Source organism: Urocitellus parryii, chromosome 2, assembly GCF_045843805.1.
Source record: "Urocitellus parryii isolate mUroPar1 chromosome 2, mUroPar1.hap1, whole genome shotgun sequence".
Taxonomy (NCBI): domain Eukaryota; kingdom Metazoa; phylum Chordata; class Mammalia; order Rodentia; family Sciuridae; genus Urocitellus; species Urocitellus parryii.
The window spans coordinates 41802141-41825180 of NC_135532.1; the positions used below are offsets into that span (position 1 = coordinate 41802141).

The window sequence follows — 23040 nt, forward strand, 5'->3', positions numbered from 1 at the left end:
AGTCTCTCCCCGTGTCCAGTCTCTGACCCTCCAGTTGCCTTGTAAAGGAGGCAGAAATGCTTGTTTACTCAAGTACCAACTGGGCTAGCAAAGTTCGAGCTGCAGGGAACAAAATATCAAGCAAGACAGAGACAGTCCAGGACCGGTGGACCGCCTGATCCCTTGAAGGAAGGGGACAGACAAGCAAGTGGGGAATGTAATGGATAAGTCCTATGATGGGTAGGATGCTCTGAAGCACAGGGAGGGGCATCTAACCCAGATTTGGGGAAAAGGGTCTCCACTTGTGGGACCCAGCTATTCAGACATGGCTGATCATGGAGGTTACCAGGTTTGTGGGTTGAATCATGCAAAGTTTGGGTCAGACTGCTTAACTGAGGAACCTCAAACCACAATATGGAGTATCTTTCAGAAAACCAGAGAAAGCTAACACAGAAAGGGTGGTGGTACCCACGAGAGAGACAGCCAGTCAGCCATGGTCCTCTTTCCCCTGAGTCATGTCACACCCTCAGATTCCCTCTCAAGAGAGCGCTCTATCCCCTAATAGTAGCATGTGTCCCAAATCTTAAGGAATAACCCCTGTGGGTTAAGTACTTGCATATGCAATGTCTGATTCAAAGTTATCTTCATAACCATGTGAAGAAGGATTAAGAAACTCAGGCTCAGAGAGATTAAGAACACCAGTCATTGAATGGAAAAGCCACACTGATTTTTTTCAGTATTTCTCAGGCCAAACCTAGGACTCATCTCTCGAGCATGCTCAGGTCAGAGAAGAAAAAGGGATGGGAACTGTCTAAGCCTAAGTCTCATGTCCTCATTGGAGTTAGAGGGTAGGGAAAAGGAGAAATTGTTACTTCCAGTTACTGAGGTGAGAGAACCTGCCCCCCACCAAGGCTCACACAATGGGGTACCCCCAAAACAAGGACAGGAGTTCACCTTCTCAGTCGCCAGGAACACAGAAAATGTCTATTACACTTACTGTTTTACATTTGTCTGCTATTTATGTTTCTTTTACCCTGTGGCTGTAGACACTTATGTCTTTATTTTCTTGGCACCTTAGCAAGGCATACAATAGGCACTCAATCAATGTTTCTTGAATGGATGCATGCATGCATGAATTTTTGCTCCTTTGAGGGAATAAAAGCCTTTCAGGATAATCTACTGTCCCATGTCCAGAGAAGGGCTTCTAATTGGAGAATGAAATTTGATATAATACAAATGACCAGATTCCTCCTGATGTCATCTCTGCCCACTCCCTGCTTGTTCTGATAACTGACCCCTAAAAGATGTGAGCTTATTACACAGAAATGTAATATTTGTGAATATGTTAGCTTTTCATCATTGTGACCAAAAGATCTGACAGGAACAACTTAGAGGAGGAAAAGTTAATTTTGGCTCAGAGCTTCAGAGGCTCAGTCTATGGTTGGTCAACTCCATTACTCTGGGCCTGAGGTGAAGCAGAAACATCATGGTGGAAAGGTTTGGTGTAGAGGAAAGCTATCCAGCTCTCGACAACAAGGAAGTGATAACGAGGTGCTAGGGACAAAATATCAACCCCAAAGTGACCTACTTGCTCCAGCCACACCCCACCGGCCTTCAGTTACCACCCAGTATAGTAGTCCTTGCAAATTTTTAATCCATCAAGTGAATGAATCCACTGATCAGGTTAAAGCTCTTATAACCTAAACTTGGTGCTCATCTTTGAAAATTCCTGTATTGTTTCACACATGAGCTTTCAGGGGACATCTTAGATCCAAACCATAACACTAGTTGAGGAAAGACGTCCACTTCAGGCTCCTGTTGTAGCTAGTCCCCAAAAAGCTAGAGAACTAGCTGCCCTGGAGAGGCAAACTCACTCACTGCCAGTGTCCTGCTTGGATTATTTTGTTTGTTGGGTAGGGTTATTTGTTGTTGTTGTTTTGTTTTGTTTTGTTGTACTGGGGATTGAACCCAGGGGTACTTAAATACTGAACCACATCCCCAGCCCTTTTTTATATTTTGTTTAGGGACAGGGTCTCACTGATTTGCTCAGGGTCTTGCTGCTGAGGTTGGCTTTGGACTGGCAATCCCCCTGCCTCAGGCTCCTGAGCTGCTGGGATTGCAGGTGTGCACCACCATGCCCACCAACTCTTTATCGTTAGTACACTGCCCAGGACTCTGAACACTTGAATTGCCAAACCAGGGCCAACTTCCCACGCAGTTGGGTGGGGCTCTGCACAGAGAGGGACCCTAGGCTTTGGTTAAAGCTTTCCTGTCACTGTCCTGAAATTCTTAATAATTGTGGAAAAGGATCCTGCATCTTCATTTCTCTCTGGGATTCTCGGTTGATACGGTCTTTCCTGTTCAGAACCATCTAGTTTGGAGTAATCTTGAAAACTCTCGTTGGGCCTCTATGGCCTCCAAGAAAATGTCCCTATTCCTCATGGGACTTGCAAGGCTCTCAGCTTTTCCTCTCAGACCTGCTGCTGTTGTTGCTGTTTTCCTCATTTACCAAATGGGCCTAGTGTCTCCTGCCACAGGGACTGTTCTTGCTGCTCTTTCTGCATAGAATGCTCCTGGTTCTGATATTGTATGGCTCTGTCCCTCTCTTCAGAGGGAATGTTACCTTCTCAGAAGTACTTTTCTTGGCTACCTTTGACCAACCAGTACTCACCTGGTGGCATGTACCCATGGTCCAGCTACTCAAGAAGGATCACTTGAGTTCAGGAATTTGAGGCCAGCCTGCTCAACATCCCATCTCAAAAAAAAAAAAAAAAATTATAAACCAGTGTGTTCACACACACACACACACACACAATATACATGCACACCATCACTTTCCATCCTGCTTGCCCTATTTCTTCATAGCACTAGTAACCACCTGGCACATTACACTATTATCAGTCTCCCCTGAGATAGCAGGGACTGTAGCATCCTTGATACCCAGGGCAGCTCTGGGCACACAGGTACACAATAAGCATTTATTAAGTGAGCAAATGAACCCATGATCGAGCCCTGATTGCCTCTCTAGAATCGTTGGTCACCGCTAGTTCTTTCTCCTTGGAGCCTTAGACCACACAGTGCTTATGCTAGGACACCCTCTTGACTGCTGGACACTTACCTTCCACCACAATTTGCTTCAGTTTCAGAGCCTGGTTAAGTTCCCTCCTGTGAGTTCTCATGGCACCCTGTTTTGGCCCCAATGGTGGGACACCCAGGGCTCTCTTCCATGGCTCCCCAAACCCAGTTGCCAAGACGATCATGCTCCTCCCTCCCACCAAGAGCACCCCAGCCTTGACCTCAGAGAGAAGCTCTTCTCCCCAGCTCCCTTCACTGCATCACATTCAACACCCTCCAGAAGGCACTTGGAGCAGAGCTTCACTTGTCCTTACTAGTTTAGTTCCAAAATTCAATTGTTGTAAAAGTGGATAAATATAAAAATAAACTTTTTGCTATGAAAACTAGTTGATGCTTTTTAAAAAGCTCAATACGAAAATACTTTTTTAAAAATTATTTTGGGTTAGTTGTGAACCAAATGGACATAAAACATTGGGTAATGTGTAGATGCTGCAGTCCGGCTGCAGCAGAATAGGCGGGGGGGGGGGGGGGGGGGGGGGGGGGGGGGGGTGACGAATAAGTTGTGTTCGTTGATACAGCAGGAATGGGAGCCGTTTATTGTAGGACAACAGAGCTATTTATACATTTTGCACAGCTTATCTTAATTAGCATAAACTAGATACATCAGTCAACCAATAAGGAATCTCCACACTTAATGGCTCACTTTTGTTACTTTTCAAACCACTCCCTCTGGCATTTTGCCAGGCACCATCCAGACTTGTTTACGAACTCTAACATTCCCCTGGCAAAATACCAGGTGTTATTTTGACTTGTTTACAGACCTTAACATGTAGAAATTGTTTTTTTAAGATTGTACCACTCTGCACTCAGTCTATTAGAAACTGCCAAACCTGAAGGTGATCAGTAGTAAATTATGGGTGTGGTTTGAGCACAGAGCCCCAGGGATCAGATCTCAAAGGAAAGACTTTGCTCTACATTTTAAATGACATATTCTTATACATTTAGGCTTTAGGTGAAAGTAACATGTTTAAGGTGTGTTTCCCTTTCTTTAGCCTGCTTTTTCATTTAGCAGCCACCACTTTTGTCTGAGACCATGTCACTCATTGCTCCACACTTTGCATATGGCTGTCTCCCGCTCTAGTGCCCATGTCTGGACGGGGTGGCCTTCACCATCGTGTCTATTATCCTGCCCTGGACTGCTACACATTAAGCCCTTAGAAATATGTGTTCAGTGAATGATTGAAAAAAAAAACAGAGAGAGCTGGAATTTCAGCCCCAGCCTTGCGAGCTTCAGAAACCTTGCTCTTCCTAGGACCCAGCCTCCTTCCTTATTTGGACAATGGCTGAATCTCCAAACCCTGAAACCCTCCCTGGCACGTTGAGAGGGTCATCTCCATTACCTTTCTCTTTCCTACAAAAACCTTACTCAATCCAGTCGCTGGACTGAATGCAAATATCATTCACTCACTGAATGGCAGATCTAAAGTCGTCTGAGACTCTCACATTTCATCTCCCGAGTATGATGGAGCCTGAGCCAGAAGGCAAGAAGCGGGTTGGTGGTAAGAAGAAAGTGGAACTAGATTCAGAATGGATACAGGAGATGAAGGTAAAGATGGCGCGGTGTTGAAGCTCTCGCTTTGGGTAGCTGTTGTTGTTGGGTTTTGTTTTTTTTTTTTTGAGGGGGGGGTGCTGGTTTGGGGGTTTGGGTTTTTTAGCTCAGATGAGGCACGCACACCATCAGAGCTGGCAGGACCACACACAACGTGAACACAAACAAGAAAAATGTGGATACTACCTGGAGGTTCACCAGACTGGGAGTGTTATTGGCAGCCCCAATAGGGTTTTTATTAGGATTTATTGAGATTCTTTGGCCTGCTGGGTCTGTAATGGACAATTGAATGTAAAGGAGGAGAATAAAGAAAACATATGATATATGCAAATATATGATAGGAGGTCCCTCTCCTAAATAAATTAGAATCTATATCAAAAATCAATTACACAGTGAATGGATACATCCATACAATGGAATATTATTCAACACTAAAAAGAAATGATCTGTCAAGCTGTGAAAAGACACAGACAAAACTTAAATGCATAACACTATGTTAAAGAAACTAACCTACAAAGGCTACAACTATATGATCCCAACTCTATGACATTCTATGAAAAGTGAATAACCAGGGACAGTACAAATATCAGTGGCTTCTATGTGTTAGGCAGAATGAAAAGAGAAATAGGCAGAGAGAAAGGATTTTTAAGACAGTGAAACTATTCTGTAGGAGACTACTACAATGGCAGATGCATGTCATTACACATCTGTCCAAACCTACAGAATGTATGACCCCAAGAGCGAAGCCTGATGTAAACTACGGCCTTGGAATTAGAGAAATGCAAATCAAAACTACTCTAAGATATCATCTCACTCCAGTCAGAATGGCAGCTATTATGAAGACAAACAACAATAAGTTGGCGAGGATGTGGGGAAAAAGATACACTCAGGTACATTGCTGGTGGGACTGTGAATTGGTGCAGCCAATATGGAAAGCAGTATGGAGATTCCTTGGAAATATGGAAATGGAACCACCATTTGACCCAGCTATCCCTCTCCTTGGTCTATAACCAAAGGACTACAGGGGCACATACAGCATACTACAGGGGCACATCCACATGAATGTTTATAGCAGCACAATTCACAGTAGCTAAACTGTGGAGCCAACCTAGATGCCCTTCAGAAGATGAATGGATAAAAAAATGTGGCATTTATACACAATGGAATATTACTCAGCAATAAAAGAGAATAAAATCATGGCATTTGCAGGTAAATGGATGGCACTGGAGAAGATAATGCTAAGTGAAGTTAGCCAATCCCCCCAAAAAACAAATGCTAAATGTTTTCTCTGATATAAGGAGGCTGGTTCATAGTGGGATAGGGAGGGGGAGCATGGGAGGAATAGACGCACTCTAGATAGGGCAGGGGGTGGGAGGAGAAGGGGGGGGGCAGGGAGTTAGCAAGGATGGTGGAATGTGATGGACATCATTATCCAAAGTACAGGTATGAAGACATGGAAAAAAAAAAACTACGACCTTGGGGTGTGTCCGTACGTTGTCCATCAATTGGAATACGTGTACCACTCTGCGGAGGATGTTGATGGTAGGGAATGTGAGGGTGGACATTGGGGGTGTATGGAAATCTCTGCATTTCCACGTAGTTTTGCTGTGACCTGCTCTAAAACGTGAAGTTTGTTTTTAAAAACCAATCATGTGGTATATTTACAAAGAATGATACTATGAAGTCACAAGGGTAAAGAGGTCTCAGAACGTTAGAATCATTAATCATGAACTAATAATTATGACCCAAGTTCAAAAAATAGACATTAGAGTGGAGATGGGAAAGACGTAGTAGACCTGGTGCCTTCAGTAAATATGTGCTGAGAACAGACAATGAATGCCCCAGGTCCCGGAGACACAGGGGCAGACAGAACATCGTCTTTGCTCCCAGGGACCTTATGTTCCATCAAAGAGAGAGAGCCCGAGTCCAAAAGCACTATTCAGTGCCACGGCAGCTATTATTGCATGGCACAAGGAGAAAGTAGCATGAGGACTCTCCAGCTGCTGGGCTGAGAGTGGAGTTGCTCCCATACCCACAGGGCATTTGGGGAAGGCCTGTGGGGCCAAATGCCACTTGAGCCTGAGCCATGAAGATACCGAGGGGAAGGGATCCCAGGCAGAGCCAGGAAAGGCCCTGAAAACTTCACCTCAAGGACAACTGTGAGCAAGTGGCAGAGGGATGGGGAATGGGTACCTTAGGTCCCGAGATGTGTTAGTCAACTTTCCATTGCTGTGACAAAATACCTGAGACCGTTCATTAAAAGGAGAAAGATTTATTTTTGCTTGCAGTCTATGGTCACTTGGTCTTGACCCTTTGGGCCTGTGGAGAGGAGAAACATTACAGTGGAAAATGTACAGTGGAGCAAATCCTCTCACCTCTTGGCACCCAGGAAGTAGAAGAAAGGAAGGGAAGGGCTGGGGTCTTCATATCTCCTTGAAGGGCACACCCTCAATGTCCTACTTCCTTCAAGTAGAACTTACCGCCTGAAGTTTCTTCCATCTCCCAGCAGGGCTATCAGCTGGGGACCAAGCCTTCAACACATGAGCAAAAAGGGGACATTTAGGAAGTTAACCATAGCTGGGTGTCATGGCATACACCTGTAATCCCAGCAATTCAGGAGGCTGAGGTAGGAGGATCATGAGTTCAAAGCCAGCCTCAGCAACAGTGAGGCCCTAAGCAACTCAATGAGATCCTGTTTCTAAATGAAATACAAAATAGGGCTGGGGATGTGGCTCAGTGGTCAAGTGCCCCTGAGTTCAATCCCCAGTACCCAAAAAATAAAAATAAAGAAGTTAACCATAACACCAGCTCACTGGGTAAAGCCACTGTCTCAAGGACACAAAGCCTGTATTAGTCAGGACAATGATCATCACCTGCTGAAATTAACATCCTTTCCCAAAGCTCGGAGGCTTAATAAGCAGATGTGTATATCTTGCTTACTTCACATCTTATTTTCAGTCTTATTAGCTCTTTGAAGTGACGTTCCTCAAAGTGGGTCTCAGGAATCTGGGCCCTTCCATCAGGGGTCACCACTACCTTGGAGATTTTTTTTTTTTAGTCCAGTTTCCTGGACAGATAGTAAAGCCAGAGTCCAGGCTTAAGTTCCATGACCGAAACAAGTCACACGACCCCCACCTAGCTGCACAGGAGACGGGAGATATTCTTCCTGCTGCACCGAGAGGAAAAGCCATCAGCCACCCTCACTCAGCCCCCTTTATGTAATGAGGTGGCCTCCATGTGACAGAGTGAAAGAGAACAGGAAACGGACGCTGTGTGCCGAGGTGCAGACTCTTCAGGCCTCCAGTCAGGGAACGGGCTGCTCAGTACTCTTTATCTCCTGGGCCTGCCTGTAGGGAGGAAGTCCATAAACAGTCCAAACTCTCCAGGTTGTAAGGGACATCGGGAAGGATATTGGGAGCCCTTACATAAAGTCGTCAGCTTCCTCATCTAATGAATTAAAGAAAACTGACTTGCTCCTTACTCCAGCTAGCCTAGCTCACTCCACATTCTTCCTACACTCCAATGGAGGACACACATCCTTCCCAACAGTCGATCACACACAAGGCCACAAAGCAAACCTCAGCAGACACTGAAGAGCTGATACCACATCATAGACTCTCTCCCTATGCATTTTAATTAGTAATGCTAACAATGTAAACAAAGGCACTCCATACATTGGCAAATGTAGTACCACTCACAAGTAACTTGTACACAAAAGAACGACTCATATTGAAAGAAAAAATAAATGAATTTTAAAAAATAATTTTGAAAATATTATGAAAGGAGTATAAATGAAAGGTAGATATCTCCACTCCTGGAAAACAGCTAACACAGTATTTTGAGAGGAACCTCGTAGTTCCGTCTGCGTATGTAAATAAGGAGGATGGTTATAAAGAAAAAGAAAGATGAAGATCAATATGTTCAGCATCCAATTCAAGGAATTAGAGAAATAAAATAGAATAACCTAGAAGACCATCAAAAAGGATCTTATTGGTAACAGGAACAGAAATTGTTTATTCTGTTCAGTAGAACAATTAAAGAAACAATTCAATAGAATAATATAGTAAACAATATGTTTTAGTCAGCTTTTTCACTGCTGTGACTAAAGGGCCCAACCAGAACAATTGTAGAGGAGGAAAAGCTCATTTGAGGGCTCAGGGTTTCAGAGGTCTCAGTCCATAGAAGGCTGGCTCCATTCCTTGGGGTCAAGGTGAGGCAGAACATTGTGGAGGAAGAGTGTGGCAGGGGGAAGCAGCTCACAGGGTGATCAGAAAGCAGAGAGAGAGAGAGACTCCACTTGCCAGATACAAACATATACCCCATAGCCAGGCCTCCACTGAACCACTTCCTCCAGCCACACCCCACCTGCCCCCAGTTACCACTCAGTTAATTCCATCAGGGATTAATTCACTGATTAGGTTAAGGCTAGAACCCAATCATTTCTCCTCCAAACCTTCTTGCATTATCTCATACATGAACTTCTGGGGGACACCTCACACCCAAACTATAAAATAAATAAACCATGAACTTGTTCTTTGAAAATATTAGTTATAAAATAGGCAAAGTTCCTGACAAGTTTGATACAGGAAAAAAAAATAAAGAGAAAGTATAAATAATATAAGGAATGAAGGAGAGGATATAACAGAGGCAGTGGAATATTTTTAAAAAACAGTATATGACAAAATTTTAATGAAAAAAAATTTGCATAAAATGAACAATCTCCTAAAAAATATAATTTACTAAGACTAAGAAGAAAATTGTAAAAACCTGAATGGACCAACATTATGGGTTGAATTGTCCCCCTCCTGCTCCCCCCAAAAGACAGGTTGAAATCCTAACCTCCAGCACCTCAGCATGTGGCTGTATCTGGAAATGGAGTCTTTGGGGTGTAATTAATGACATTAAACGAGGTCATGCTGTAGTAGGGTGTGCCCCAGCTTCAACACCACTGGTGCCCTCCCAAGAAGACACAGCAAAGATGCAGGGATGGGGTGATGTACAGACAAGCCACAAAAGGTCAAGTCACCATTGATTCCTAAGAGTCGAAGGTGGGGAAGAAGATCTTCCTAGCAGCCTCCAGAAGGAAGCAACCCTGTGGACACCATGATGTCACGCTTCTGGCCTCCACAGTGGTGAGGGAATATATTTCTGTTAATATCGAGCCGCCCAGCTGGCCGGACTTGGTTCCACCTGCTAGGAAATTAAAAGCACCAATAAGCGTGGGGGTGAGTGAAGTGAGCACTTCAGTCTGTATGGGTGTGCATGGGTGTATGCATGCACGTGTGTGTGCATGTAATCAGAGCAGCACGGGGTCACACAAAGAGCAAGCAGATGCAGGGTCTGAGTGCTTTAGTGACCTCACCGTGCTCCGAAGCAGGACAGTCAGCACCTGCGTGCTTTTCACAGACATCTTTTCTTTCCCAGGTGCATAAAGGAGATGGAAAATTAATTCTCTACCCCAATGAGAACATCTTCCAAGTTCTCTTTCCTGATGGGACAGGACAGATACAGTATCCACTGGAGCAGAGACATGCTCATATGGGCACAGACTGGCACCTACAATGTCTGATTCGGGGCTGGGGTAGGGTTTGAGGACTGTGTCCTCCAGGGGGTCCCAAGGGACTGCTTGTGCCTTAACCAACGCCCAGCTATCCATCAGGAAGGCTCGCTCTGCTCATCTCCTGCACAGATGGTGAAGAGTTCACATACATCATTCTGGAAGACAGTCTAGAGGCTAGCATCCGGGCCCTCGTCAATAACTCTGGCCATGCCACCTTCAATGATGAAAATGGATTTATCTGGTAAGCTTGAGTCATGTGTCCCTAGTACCCTGCCCGCAGGGTAGTAGTGTGTAGTGCCGTGGAAGTTTGATCTTAGTCTGCACCGCCCTTCTACCTCCCTGTCTCTAAACTCCTGTGTGCTGGGAACAGGCAAAGGGTAACTTGGGGGATGAATACAATAGGTCCTGCCCTCAGAGAAGGAGCAAGGTCCTTGTGGCACCATGGCCTCCTGGCAAGGGGTGGGGGTAATGTTAAAAGCAATCACAGATTTAGTTTCATCTCCTAAACGCCTCTTAAGAGTTGAGCCTTCTATGAATTACCTCTGATGACTCAGGGGTGCCGGGGCGGGGGACAGGGGGTGGGGGGGGCAGGTCCAGGAGCTGCTGACAGCTTTGGAGATATTGTGTTGCATACAGAATCCACAGTGAAAAAGGCAACTTCTAAATATTTCATTAGAATCAAACTTCGTTCTTGAAGTTCCCAGTTCTGGTGATGGTTGTATCTGGCAGTGTGCAGCTGGGCCTCTTCTCCCTAACAGCATGCATTTGGAGGACCAGAAGAGAACTTGGAGAAATCTAGCAACGACTTTTATTATATTAATGAAGAAACTTAGTGCTGGGGCTATAGCTCCATGACAGAGCACGTGCCTAGCCTGTGTGAGGTACTGGTTTTGATCCTTAGCACTGCATAAAAATAAATAAATAAAATAATTGTTTAACAAATAAAAAAGAAACTTGGGTTCAGAAAATGATAAGTCACTTGTCCCATGTCATACATAACACTATAGGCAAGAAGTTTTATGGCATTTTGACTCAACCTTTACAACCTTTTTTAAAGTCATCAAATTAGGTATAAAAGAGAGATCACGTCTCCCATCTCTGAACCTCAAAGCCCATCAAAACCCAAGGGGACAGATGATATTCAGAGCTGGGTCAGGACAGGTCCCCTCCCCAAGATTCTGGTTCTGTGGGTCTGGAGTGGGTCCTGGAAGTCTGCACTCTCTAAGTGCTTCCAAGTGATTCTGGTTGCCAAGGTCTCAACTTTGTGGGGGAACAGCAGCAGCCAGTGCTTTAAAGTCCCTCCTTCTCCAGAGGAGTCTTGTTCCGAAGTCTCAGGCCCTGGCCTCATAGCCAGTCCACCACCCAGCCATCCCTAACTCCTCATCTCCCATCTCTCTCCTTGGGACCTGCTTCCTGTTTGCTCTTTGAAGATCTTCAAAACCCAGGCTAACCCGCACTCAGTTGCTGCCAAGAGCTGGAGAAATCCCAGCAGCTTCCCCTTCGGACTCTGTGCTCCCCCTCAAAGGAGAAAATAGGGCAGCTAAGAACTGGGAGGCTTCCTGGCATTCAAAGCTAGCTGGTCAGAGTGGCAATGGGCTTCGCACGCACTGGCAAATGGCGTTTGCAGTGTCTAGGCCATGGGGCCACAGGCCAGGGTCCAGCACACCCAGCACGCCCTTGACTCTTGCCTGGTTCCTCTGCCTGCTCCCGGCAGCTCCTGCCTCTCCCTTCTTTCTCCTGCTGCCCTACACGAGGAGAAGCCCCTCAGTGTTGTTCCTGGTACTGCTCTTGCCCTTTCTCTTGGTGGTGGACGGATCACTAAGCCCCTCAGCAGGCCTCCAGATGACAGACAGACTGTATTCCCCACACACTCATCACCCCAAACAGTCACACCACAGGGCCACACCCTCTTCCCAAATGGGTCCCTCCACCCTCTAAGCTGGTTTCTTTCCTAGGGACATCTGCACCCCAGAAAAATGTGGCCCATAGCAAGTCGGTCCAGTCCCTGAGAGAATTCTTCAGCAGGACTGTGTCCCATGGTCACAAGGAGATTTTGAGCAAGATCTTCTGACTCATTTGGGAACACAAAGCTGCTGGCCCAGAACCCAACCCTGGCCTCCAGGAACTTCTGTACATCTCTGTAGCCTTTACGCTGGAAGGAAACTTCTTGTGGTGCCTTGGACACAGGGCAGGATCTAGAGCTGAGCTGTTTGAGGACTGGGTACTTCTTGAGTCATTTTTTGATTTCCATTTCCTCAGGGAGGGTAGAAGGAATGAGCTGTGATTTGCCAAGTGTGTGGAAACTAAAACCCAGCCCCATCCCCAACGTGGTCCCCAGTCTCAGACCAGGCTTCCCCCAGGCTTCAGGGTTCTCACACAGCAAAGGGACAGACCCACCTAAACTCGGGGTCCGCGTGGGCATAGTCTGCCTTCTCCACCATACAGGGCCTCCACTTCTGGAGCCTCCAAATTCTGACCACCTCTGGCTGTTCTAGATCTGTCTCTGGAAGTCTTAGCCTAAAGTCGCTAACCCTAGAGCTTTGGGGAGCCACTTAAAAGATTAAAGGGCACTGGGCATGGTAGGTGGAGCACACCTGTAATTCCAGCAGCTTGGGAGGCTGAGGCAGGAGGATTCCCAAGTGCAAAGCCAGCCTCAGCAAATTAGTGAGGCCCTAAGCAACTCAGCCAGACCCTGTCTCTAAATAAAAAACATAAAGAGGGCTGGAGATTTGGCTCTGTGGTTAAGTACCCCTGGATTCAATCCCTGGTCCTAAAAATAAAACAAACAAACAAAAAATATACCTTCTCCTAACTTAGGTCTTGACATCACTTTCCCACCTCCTTCCATTCCTCAGAGATATTGCAGCCCCAATGGCACTGATTCCAGGGACAGCCCTGGTGAGGTTCGAAAAGCAAAAGGCAGAACAAGAAGAATATTGGAGGAGGAGGGAGGTTAGGCTGAAAGGTCAAGAAAGGATGGTTTGAAAGTTAGGCAGTCCCTAAAGAGTAGGGATGGGTGAGGGGGGAACCCACCCACCCTCCAACCCAACATCCACTCACTTGACACCTATCCATGTATGTGCTTGCATAGGGCTGGGCAGTGAGAATTCAGCAGGGTCCCCACCCTTCAGGAGGTTACATTTACTATTTGTGGCAGTTTGGGTCCATAAAGTCACTAAGTACTGAATTAGCCAATATGCCCTATCGTTCCTTGGGACGATATGTGCTTATACACACGTCACATGGTCAAGGACATGCAGAGCTGCAGAAAATTTGAGTTGCTGAATGTGCACATTCTCAGCTAAAGTAGAGGGGGTGACTCTGCCTCCTCGTCTCAGTTTTCACCCAGAAATGACCAGAGGGCACAGAAAGTGGGAGCAGGGCAGCACGGTCCAGGAACTTCCAGCTCCAGGGCCAGTTGGCCAGGGTGTGGCTCAGCTCTGACCCTAGTTAGTGGAGTGGCCTCAGACAAATCACTTTTCCCAGCCTTGTTTTCTTTCAGTAAAATAAAGAAAACAGAATTTTGCAGGATGCATTGTTTTTAGGATCTACAATATCATGTTGTGTGAGGCGGGTGTGTACAGTAGAACCCCCTTCTCTGCAGTTTCGCTTTCTGCAGTTTCAGTTATCTGCAGTCAACCATGGGGGAGAAGAGAGTGAGTATGGTATAATATAATATTTTGAGAGAGAGAGAGAGAGATCACATTCACATAATGTATTACAATAAGTTGTCTTAATTGTACTATTTTATTATTAGTTTTTGTTGTTAATCTCTTACTATACCTAATTTATAAATTAAAATTTATCCTCAGTAAATATATCGCTTCTCGGCCTTTTGGCTAAGATCAAGTGTAGTATCCTCAGTAAATATGTATAGGAAAAAAATGTGCACAAGGCTCAGGAGCCACCTGCATTTCCAGGCGTCCCCCGGGGTCTCAGCATGTCCCCTGTAGATATGTGGGTGTCTACTTGTGTACAGCACAATCTTCCTGAGGGGCTATGGGTCCAGTATTTCCTAAATCAGTGACTTTACAGAACGTAACTACCATGAACAGTGGGAACGGACGGTAGGTAAATTCTATGCAGGAAACTGACAAGGGGTGGGCCTGGAGAGTCCTGGAGAGAACTGGAGGGGCTGGTCCAGCTGAGACTTAGTGAGCAGTGCCAGCTGTGTCGTGTAAGGTGGGAGAGCTTTCCGGAGAGAAGGGCGTGGAAGGAGGTAAAGGGTGCAGGGGGCCCTGGAAGAAATGTCGGTCACCATTGTCCAAAGGCAGGGAGCAAGAGCCACCAAGCAAGGCTGAGCAGAGGGTATACAGGGGCTGATGGCAGCTCCTGCTCTTGGGTCTTTATTTGTTGGAACCTCTCCTGCCCGCCAAGACCCTGTGGGCATTTCTGTGGCCCAGGAAGAAAGGGAAAAGGCAGGAGAGAGAGGAAGAGAGGGGCCGAGCCCCGCTCTCGCACAGCGGGGCCGTTCCCCAGTCTGCAGGGCTTGGCTGCAGCTCCCGATGCACCTTCTCCTCTAGGTCAAGCCTGAGCAGCAGCCTGGGCTACTACTTCCCCAAGGGCAAAAACCAGAAGGCCTGGAACTGGTGGAATCTGCAGGTCCACGTCCACGTGCCCCCTTTCCAGCCCATCTCCTTGAAAATCAACAGCTACATCCAGGTGCACATAAGAAACCAGGACAAGATCATCTTCAACTTCCTCCACCAACAGAAGCGGTTTCGTTTAAACCTGGGCACCAAGTTCAAGGTAAGTTCTCCACTGCCCCCACCCTCTGTTGTGGTTTTTCTACCTGCACACAGGCTGCAGCTGGCTTGGCCTGCCCGTGCCATGGGCCTCAGGGCCACCTCTGTGTCACACTAACCCATAGAAAGACACGGCCACCCTCACTCACCTGGTGCTTACCCATATGCACACGCTTCTCTGATAATTTTCCAGCACCATGAGCATGAGAAGGGCGGAAACCGACTTCCCAAGAACTCATTGTGAAAAAAGATGTCAGGAGGCATCACCTCACTCAATGCTCCCAGCAGCCCAGTCAGATGGCAGGGCCAGAGACAAGGGGGGTCTGTTCTCTCCTCCCCCAACACACTCGCCCCAAAACAAATGGTCACCTGGAAGTCTGACGCTCCCTCGCAGGCCAGGCAGGAAAGGGGCGGTGGTTTACTCTCTCCCAGAGCTGCTGGATGAGTGAAACAAATTGGGAAACTTAAAACTCCAAAAGCTTATTGTCTCTCAGTTCTGGGGGCTAAAAGTGTGACATGAGGATGTCAGTGGGGTCACCAACGTCCAAAGGCTTTGATGGAGGATGCTCTTGTGCCTCTCTAGCTGCTGGGGACTCCTGGTGTTCACTTGTGGCTGCCTCCTCTGACTCCATCCTCACCGGCCATCCCCTCTGTGTGTCTGTGTGAAAAGATCTCTTCTCCTTTCTCTTATGTGGACAGCAGTCATTGCAATTAGGGCCCATCCTAAATCCAGGAAAATCCCATCCCAAGATCCTTAATTATTCAGGATATAATAGTAAAATACAGTATTTCTAAACAAGGCTACATTCACAGGTGTGGGAGCGAGGGATTAGGTCTTGGGCAGACCTTTTGGGATGATGTAATTAAGCCCCCATAAATGGTGAGTCTAGTCCCCTGGATTTCTGACTGTAGAAGATGGGCTCTTGAGACCCTTTCTGAGGACTAGAGGCATCGAGGGGAATAAGGGGGTCCTTAGTGCCCCCAGTGAGATCTTAACAAGACCCTGTTCTTGCTCCAACTCCCCTTCCCCATTCCACATGGAGGACTCTATTCACAGATCCCACCGGGGAGGCACATAGGCATCCAGAAGTCCAATCACCAGGGAGATAGAGAGACAGATATGTCTCCTGGAGGTGAAGCAGATGGAAAAGCAGCCCAACAGCAGATTGTAGCAAAATTAAACTGCCCAAATATTATTTGAGAGGAGAGGAGGGTAGGTTTAAGGTGACCAGTCACCCATTTGCCAGGACCAAGGAGTTTCCTGGACATTAGACTTTGAGTGCTAAAACTGGAAAAGTTCCAAACAGGCCTGGCCAGCTGGTCACCCCGGTTCCCTTCCTGGCAGAGCCTGCCATTTTGCAGGCTAAGTAATGATGTCACAACATCCTTGCCTATTCTGGATTCCCCTGAGCAGCCTCCCCGTGAAAGAGGAGGCCAGCGCTGCTGTCCTGGGTCACCCACTCGCATCCATGCCACAGCAGCTGCAAGCTGAAGAGGAGCCACCCAGGGCTGGAGAGGGCATGAAGGCCTTCGAGTGGTGGTGGGTTTCCCTGAGGGAAGAGAGCCATGAAAGGAGGACTAACCAGAAAGGGTGGAGACTGGGAGGCCTAACAGGCCCAGGGAGCTGGGGTACCCTTGGGGAGCTGCCCTAGTGGTGGGGTGTAGAAGAAGCAAATCAGCACAAATGTAACTCATTAGAGCAAAAGGAAGGAGACAGAGCTGGGGCCCAAGTTGGGCAGCCAGGAGGCCCTAAGAAGAACTTGCCCTTCTACACCCACCTCTCTACTTCCTGGGTGATGTTAGCTTCTTGTCTCTTCTTCTGAAGAGACGCAGGTTGTTATATGGCTTAAGTAAGGTACTTTGCATGAAAACATTTCATCAGCTTCATAGAAGTAGAACATATTGGTGTTATTCTCCCTCCGGGAGTCTCTATCAACTTTCGACAGGCCACAAACCAAGGCAGAAATGGACATTGAAGTGTCCTCGCTGGGGCAAGGCCTCATTCCAACAAAACCCGGATACACTCCCAGTGAGCCTGTGGTGGAGTCGGGCTCCTGGCAGACACTGGCCCTGGAGATGCAGCCTTTGGAAGGCAGGCCAGTCCAGGGCACAAGAGCTGGTTTCTCTCTGGTTTGGGATCAGGCTAACATGTGGCTGCCACCCACATCACCATGGTCCAAGTGGCCATAGGCACAGGCCAAGTGAGTGTGAACACCAGAAAGGCCACGGGTGGCAGTACTGGGGAGATAGATCAGTCCCGAGGGTGGAGGTTCCAAGGGGGAGGCAGGACTGCAGAGGCACTAATGTCACCTGGCCTTCTGTGAATCCCACAGTTCATAAACTCAGAGGTGCTGCAAGACCTGAAGGAGAAAACAATCCTGGAGGTAGATCCTGGCACAACAGCTCGGAAGGTCCAGATCCTTCTGGGAAAAATGATTAGGATCCTGAACTTGCTGACCATATCTGATTTGAAAAACTTCACAGAGGCCTCCAAGATGTGTCTCATGGCTTTAGGAACCAAGAAGAGATCTCGATTCTGTTTGTAGGGCAGTCACCAAATTCTCCCAGGCCTTATACATCATCCACTGAATGTCTTGGGAAGGGGGAATCCTCAAGAGCTTCAGGGAAGTCCCCAGATCTATCTATTATGTCTTTGAGAGTTGGTTTGTAATTTGGGACCTGTTACAGTTCCTTGGTAAGAGGGAAAAAAAAAAAAAACAAGAATGAAAGCAAGCTTTGAGGGACTGACAGTATGTGGCCGGGCACAGAGAAGATCTCCTAGTCAAAACCTGACAGCTTTGGGAGCACTGTGTCATGTCAGTAAGCAATACACGTCCACACCCGCTCTGCATGCTCCTACCAGTCACTGCCACCCAGAAATTCTTTTGCAGTTCATTACCTGCCTTGACTCAGGATAGACTGTCCAGCTCTGCCCCTTATTGGTTGTGTGCCCTGGGTCAAGTAACTTTATGCCTGTTTCCACATCTGTAAAATGGACCTAGAAACAGTATCTACCACTAGAGTGGGGAGTAGTGAAGAACTTATTGCATGTAGCAACCCTAGAATAGGGTCTGGCCATTAGACACCAGTCAGTGAGTGTCTCTAATTACTGTCACCGGGCCCCTCCCTTTATACCTGGGCAGTTCCAGGGAGGTATCTGTCCAGTGTGCATCAAGAGATGCACCTGGAAGTAAGGTTGGGAGGTCTGCATTTCCCTTGGCCTACAGGGATAGCCCCACCCAGCTTTCTTGGGCCTTCCTGATCATGACACTCACCACCATGGACCAAGCATGAAGCACGAAGGAGGTCGGTCCCTGGTGCTGAGCACTACACTTTCGCAAGTTCCATCCCACGTGGCTTGTGACAAAGAGTGTTTTCTTGATGACACTGGTGTTCAGAGAGGTTAAATGACTTACCCAGGATCACACACTAGTAAGTGACAGTGAAGACTGGCATTCTGATCTACCTAGCTACAAAGTGACATCACTCTAGTGATAGCACTTTTTTTAACGACTACCCATTCCAGGCATCTCAATAACTCCAGGCCACTCCAGAGACTACTACCTTTATTCTACTTTGTTGCAGGGTCTCTTCCTCCCCCTCTCCCTCAGGGAGCTTGGAGGCCAATCTCAGCCTCCCAGCTACCTCAGCACAAAGCATGTATCCACCTCCAGGAGACCAGCCACTCCTCCTGACTTAGGAGAATCTGGGTAATACCACGGAACACAGTGCCCTGGTCCTCAGCTGAAAGAGTGAAGGATGGAGGTAGCTCAGCTCCTGGGTCCCATGCTTTTGCACTGAGCCTGGAGGCTCTGACCTCCTCACACACACACCCTTGACCACCCACCCCATCACAGGAGAGGACTCCCACATGGAAAACCAAAGCCAGCCTGCACCTGGTTCCCCAAACTAGGAGTCAACTTGGTACTCAAAAGGACCCACATGTCAACTCCAATACCTAGGACCCTTTTGGTCACTTGATAGTCATCAACTCAGTAGCTAAAACAAAAAGGGAAATGTGAACCTGATAGAACAGTGATCCAAATAGAAGATGCAGTGGGTCTCAGGATGGATTGGAGCCCAGGAGGCCTGCAGGGAACAGGAGAGCATACTATCTTTCGATACCCGATTCATCCAACAGACACCTCAGTTCACACACGTTTGTCTGCCGATTATTCTCAAAAGTCCCTAGTGGTCTTGGGCACCCTTTTTCCACTCCAGTGTATAAGGGATATGGGATTATATCTTGTAACCACAGCTCCAGATGAGGCCTGGGCATGGGTCATGTCTAGAAAAGGTGAACTTGAGCTAGGAGCAACCCCAACCCACCCCAGGGTGCCTTTTATACATCCCTGGGATACTCAACTCCCAGGATGACCTTAACTCTAGCATCAACCAAGTCAGTATAGGAAAACCCTATTCCCAGTACAGTCTGACAATTAGCCACTCCCTACTGTGAAGAGTGATACCCAAGTACCACAGTCATGGACTTCCGAGTCAGCTTTTTCACAACTGTGACCAAAAGAACTGACAAGAAAAATTAGAAGAGGAAAATTTTACTTTGAGGCTCAGTTTCAGAGGACTCAGTCCATAGAGAGCCAACTGCATTCCTCAGCGCCTGATGAGGCAGAACTTCATGGTGGAAGTGTGTGGTGGAGGAGAGCAGCTCAGAACATGATGATCACAGAGAGCTCTGGCCAACAAGGACAAGCTATAAACCCCAAAAGCATGTCCCCAGGCACCCACCTCGTCCAACCACACCCTACCAGCCTATAGTCACCAGTTAATCCCTATCAGGGGATTAACACACAGATTAGGTTATGGCTCTCATAACCCAATCATTTCACGTTTCTTGCACTGTCACACAAGGTGAGCAGCTCTGCTCCACCACATGCTTGTGTCATGATGTCTGCCATGATGTTCTTTCACCTTGCCACTAGTACAAAGAATGGGTCCAAGGTGACCTAAACATGAGCCAAAATAAGTTTGTCTTCATAAATTGGTGTGTTGTCACAGCCATGGAAAGCTGACGCACGCACTTATCACCCATCAAAGACTAAAGGTCCTGAGTGGGCCTCAGGACATTGTTCTAAGCCCCCAGCCATCTCAGACTCAGCCCCAGTACAACCTCACCACCTCACCCTCCTCTGCCCCCTCACCACACATGGAGATCCCATGATATCTGCCAAGAGTGGAAGGCACATGGGGTTGGGGCCAGCAGGGCATGCTAAGAGTTCCAGGGAGAGGCAATGGCATGTGTAGAGACACCGAGAGCCAGACAGGCAAGGGTATGGCATTGGAGGTATTTAGGACAAGTTTTTTTTTTTTTTTTTTCCCTTCCTGTCCTGACCCTGTTCCTCCTTTTGGGGTGGGTTTCTCCCTTGAGAGAATTAATAGGCAGCAGTCACCTGCCTCCAACTCCGGAAAGCAAAAAGGTTCAGGATCCAGGTGGAAACCACACCAGTAATCAGAACAGGGAAAACATAATGTGCATTATTACCCGGTTAATAAGAGAAAATTCACAAGAAATAAAAGAGCAGCAAACAGCACCATTCCCTCTCCCCCTCTCCCCTTCTTTTTCTTCTGCTTTTCTGGCATAGATAAGACCCTCTGTTCTCTGCTTCTGTACTCAGGGGAGGCCTAGAAAACCAGACTGACAGAAAGATCCACACACCCAGGGAGTTAACTTGGTCATCATGAAAGCAGAGGCAGCAATGCCCAGTCCAGGCCCTGCCATAGCAGTGGGAAGGAAAAAAAAAACAACAACAACAAAAAAAAAAAAAAAAAAAACCAACAATGCTGTGCTCACTCTGGTCTCCAGCCTCTGGTCTGTCCCATGAGGGACAACAGCATCCTTTTTCATCCTTCCAGGGTAGTCCTTTCCTGCTCAAGTTAGACAGTGACGTCTTCTGTTGCTTCTCATCCTGATTCAGGAGGGGAAGCAGACAGGGTCGGCTGAGCCTGTGCACCAGGCAGAGTTCAAGCTTTCTATTCCAGGAGCAAGGGGGATGGGAGGTAGCCATCTCTCACACTGGGGACTAGGATCTTGTAGTAAGAATGTTACAATATTCCAAGCCAGAAATACTGAAAATGAGAGTTGGCCCAGGGCAACTGCTCTGAAACTACAGAAGGAAGGAGGGAAAGAGCTGGGGGGTGGGGGTGGGGGGGAGAACAGGCAGGACTTGGCAGGAATGGGCTGGGTGGGGAATGCTGAGTGACTTGGGCACTAGCTCCTTCAACAGATGCTTATTAGGTACCTATCGCAGGCACTGGTCTAGGTGCTGGGTATCCATGGAGCTTCTAAACTGGGTTGGTGGCAGAAGGGCCAGCAAAAAACAAAACAAAAACCCCCTCAAGCAAACTGAATTGGGTGTCAGGTATGAGGGTAACCAGGCCAGGTGGGGGAGCAGTAGATGCTGGGGTTTGAAGGATGCCATCACATGGAGCAGAGTGTTGCAACCCCTGCACTATTAACATTGTGGGCTGGATAATTCTTCCTGTTGGGAGCTGTCCTGGCATCGTAAGATGGTTAGCAGCTCTGGTCTCTAACCACAAGAAGCCAGAAATAACCACTCCCCCACCATCAAGACAAAATGAATGTCTTCAGACATTGCCACATGTCCCCTGGTGCTGAGACTACTACAATAGACCATTTGAGGGTTTTTTTTTTTTCTTTTTCTTTTTTTCCCTCCTTTTTAGCCCAGCACATATCTACTTTGGCTAAAGTTCCATGTATTTGAAAAAAATATTTATCCTGCAATTTTAAGGTATTTTGAATTTACTAAAGAGGAAACTCAGTAATATCCAGGTATGGTTCATTGTATAAGGTAACTGGTCTCTTGAAGAAAATGAAAAGAACAAGCTCTTTAAAAACAACAAAAAGTCAATGCCATGAAAACAAGCAAGCAAAAAACAAATTAGAAGGGACTAGAGAATGAAAACCAAATAAAAATGTGTAAACCTGGACTTTTAAAAATGCCGTAAGAGATTTGGGTGGTGGGGGGCGGTAACTGGGAAAACTGAAATCTAGATACTCAATTTTTTCACTTATTTATTTTTTGCAGCACTGGGGATTAAACCCAGGGCGTCATTCACATTAGGAAAGTACTCTACCACTGAGCTACTGAAAATGCTACTGTGATTATGTAAAAGAATATTCTTGTTTGGAGGTAGATACTGAAATATTTAGAAACAAACTGTTAATGAAGACTAAAATTCACTTTCAAATAGTTCAGCAATAGACAGTGTGTGTGTCTGCAACACTGACAAAGCCTACTTTAATTCATTAAAATGTGTTCAAGAGCCCAATCGTGTAAGAAAAATTATTTTAAAACACCCATAGAAAAAACTTGGAGGCTGCATTCCAAACATCTAACAATGGTTTACTTCTGAGGGCTCATTTATGAAAGACTTGCATGTTTTACAATAAAATTCAAACATTTGTGAGCATATATGTATAATTGCAAAATGTGTTTTTAAAAACACACTTATTATTTTTTAAAAAAAACACATTTATTCTAAAAGGAAAAACTGACATTTAACAAATGACTATTTAACAGAACGCCACTGTCCCACGTTCAGTAGCAGCTTCCTTTCTCCGGGGGTTCATGCCCAAGAACACAGTATAGACAAGTTAGCTAAAGAACCACACAGCAAAGCGCCCCAGAGAGGAAGCAATAAAGTCCTTCTTTTCTGAAAAGGATCTCTCATTATCTTCAGTTCCTTTACCAAAGCTTCTTTTTAAGGGTTTAAGTCAACATGAGGTTGACTCTTCAGTCTTTCTTATAAGATAGTCACAGAAGAGAACTTAAAGATATGGGGTTGTTAAGCCAGAGAAAAAACACAAACCTGTTTTTATTGTTATCATAACACTACTGAATTTCAATACAATTACCTCTGCTGGCTGTGCTCAGGAAATTGGCACTTTGCAAACAAAAAAAAAATTTTTTGCTAGTTTGAATCCACAGTGACCCCCAAGGCTTGGAACCAGCCCATGGCGCTACTGAGAGGTAATGGAACCTTTAATAGGTGGGAACTAATGAGAGGTCTTCTAGTCATCGGGGTGAGCCCTT

General features: G+C 46.6%; 1 protein-coding gene and 1 pseudogene across 1 annotated transcript in view; both read left to right on the plus strand.

Moving 5' to 3' along the window:
- Nucleotides 1–17514, plus strand: part of Erich6b (glutamate rich 6B) — a 48272-nt gene extending 30758 nt beyond the window's left edge. Inside the window, exons 9-13 of the mRNA XM_077795470.1 lie at nucleotides 4533–4660; nucleotides 10088–10173; nucleotides 10312–10464; nucleotides 14747–14972; nucleotides 17302–17514. Coding sequence (XP_077651596.1) covers nucleotides 4533–4660; nucleotides 10088–10173; nucleotides 10312–10464; nucleotides 14747–14972; nucleotides 17302–17514 — 806 coding nt within the window. The remainder of the gene's footprint in view (nucleotides 1–4532; nucleotides 4661–10087; nucleotides 10174–10311; nucleotides 10465–14746; nucleotides 14973–17301) is intronic.
- On the plus strand, nucleotides 14043–14197 carry LOC144253437 (U2 spliceosomal RNA; annotated as a pseudogene).
- Nucleotides 17515–23040: the final 5526 nt, after the last annotated feature.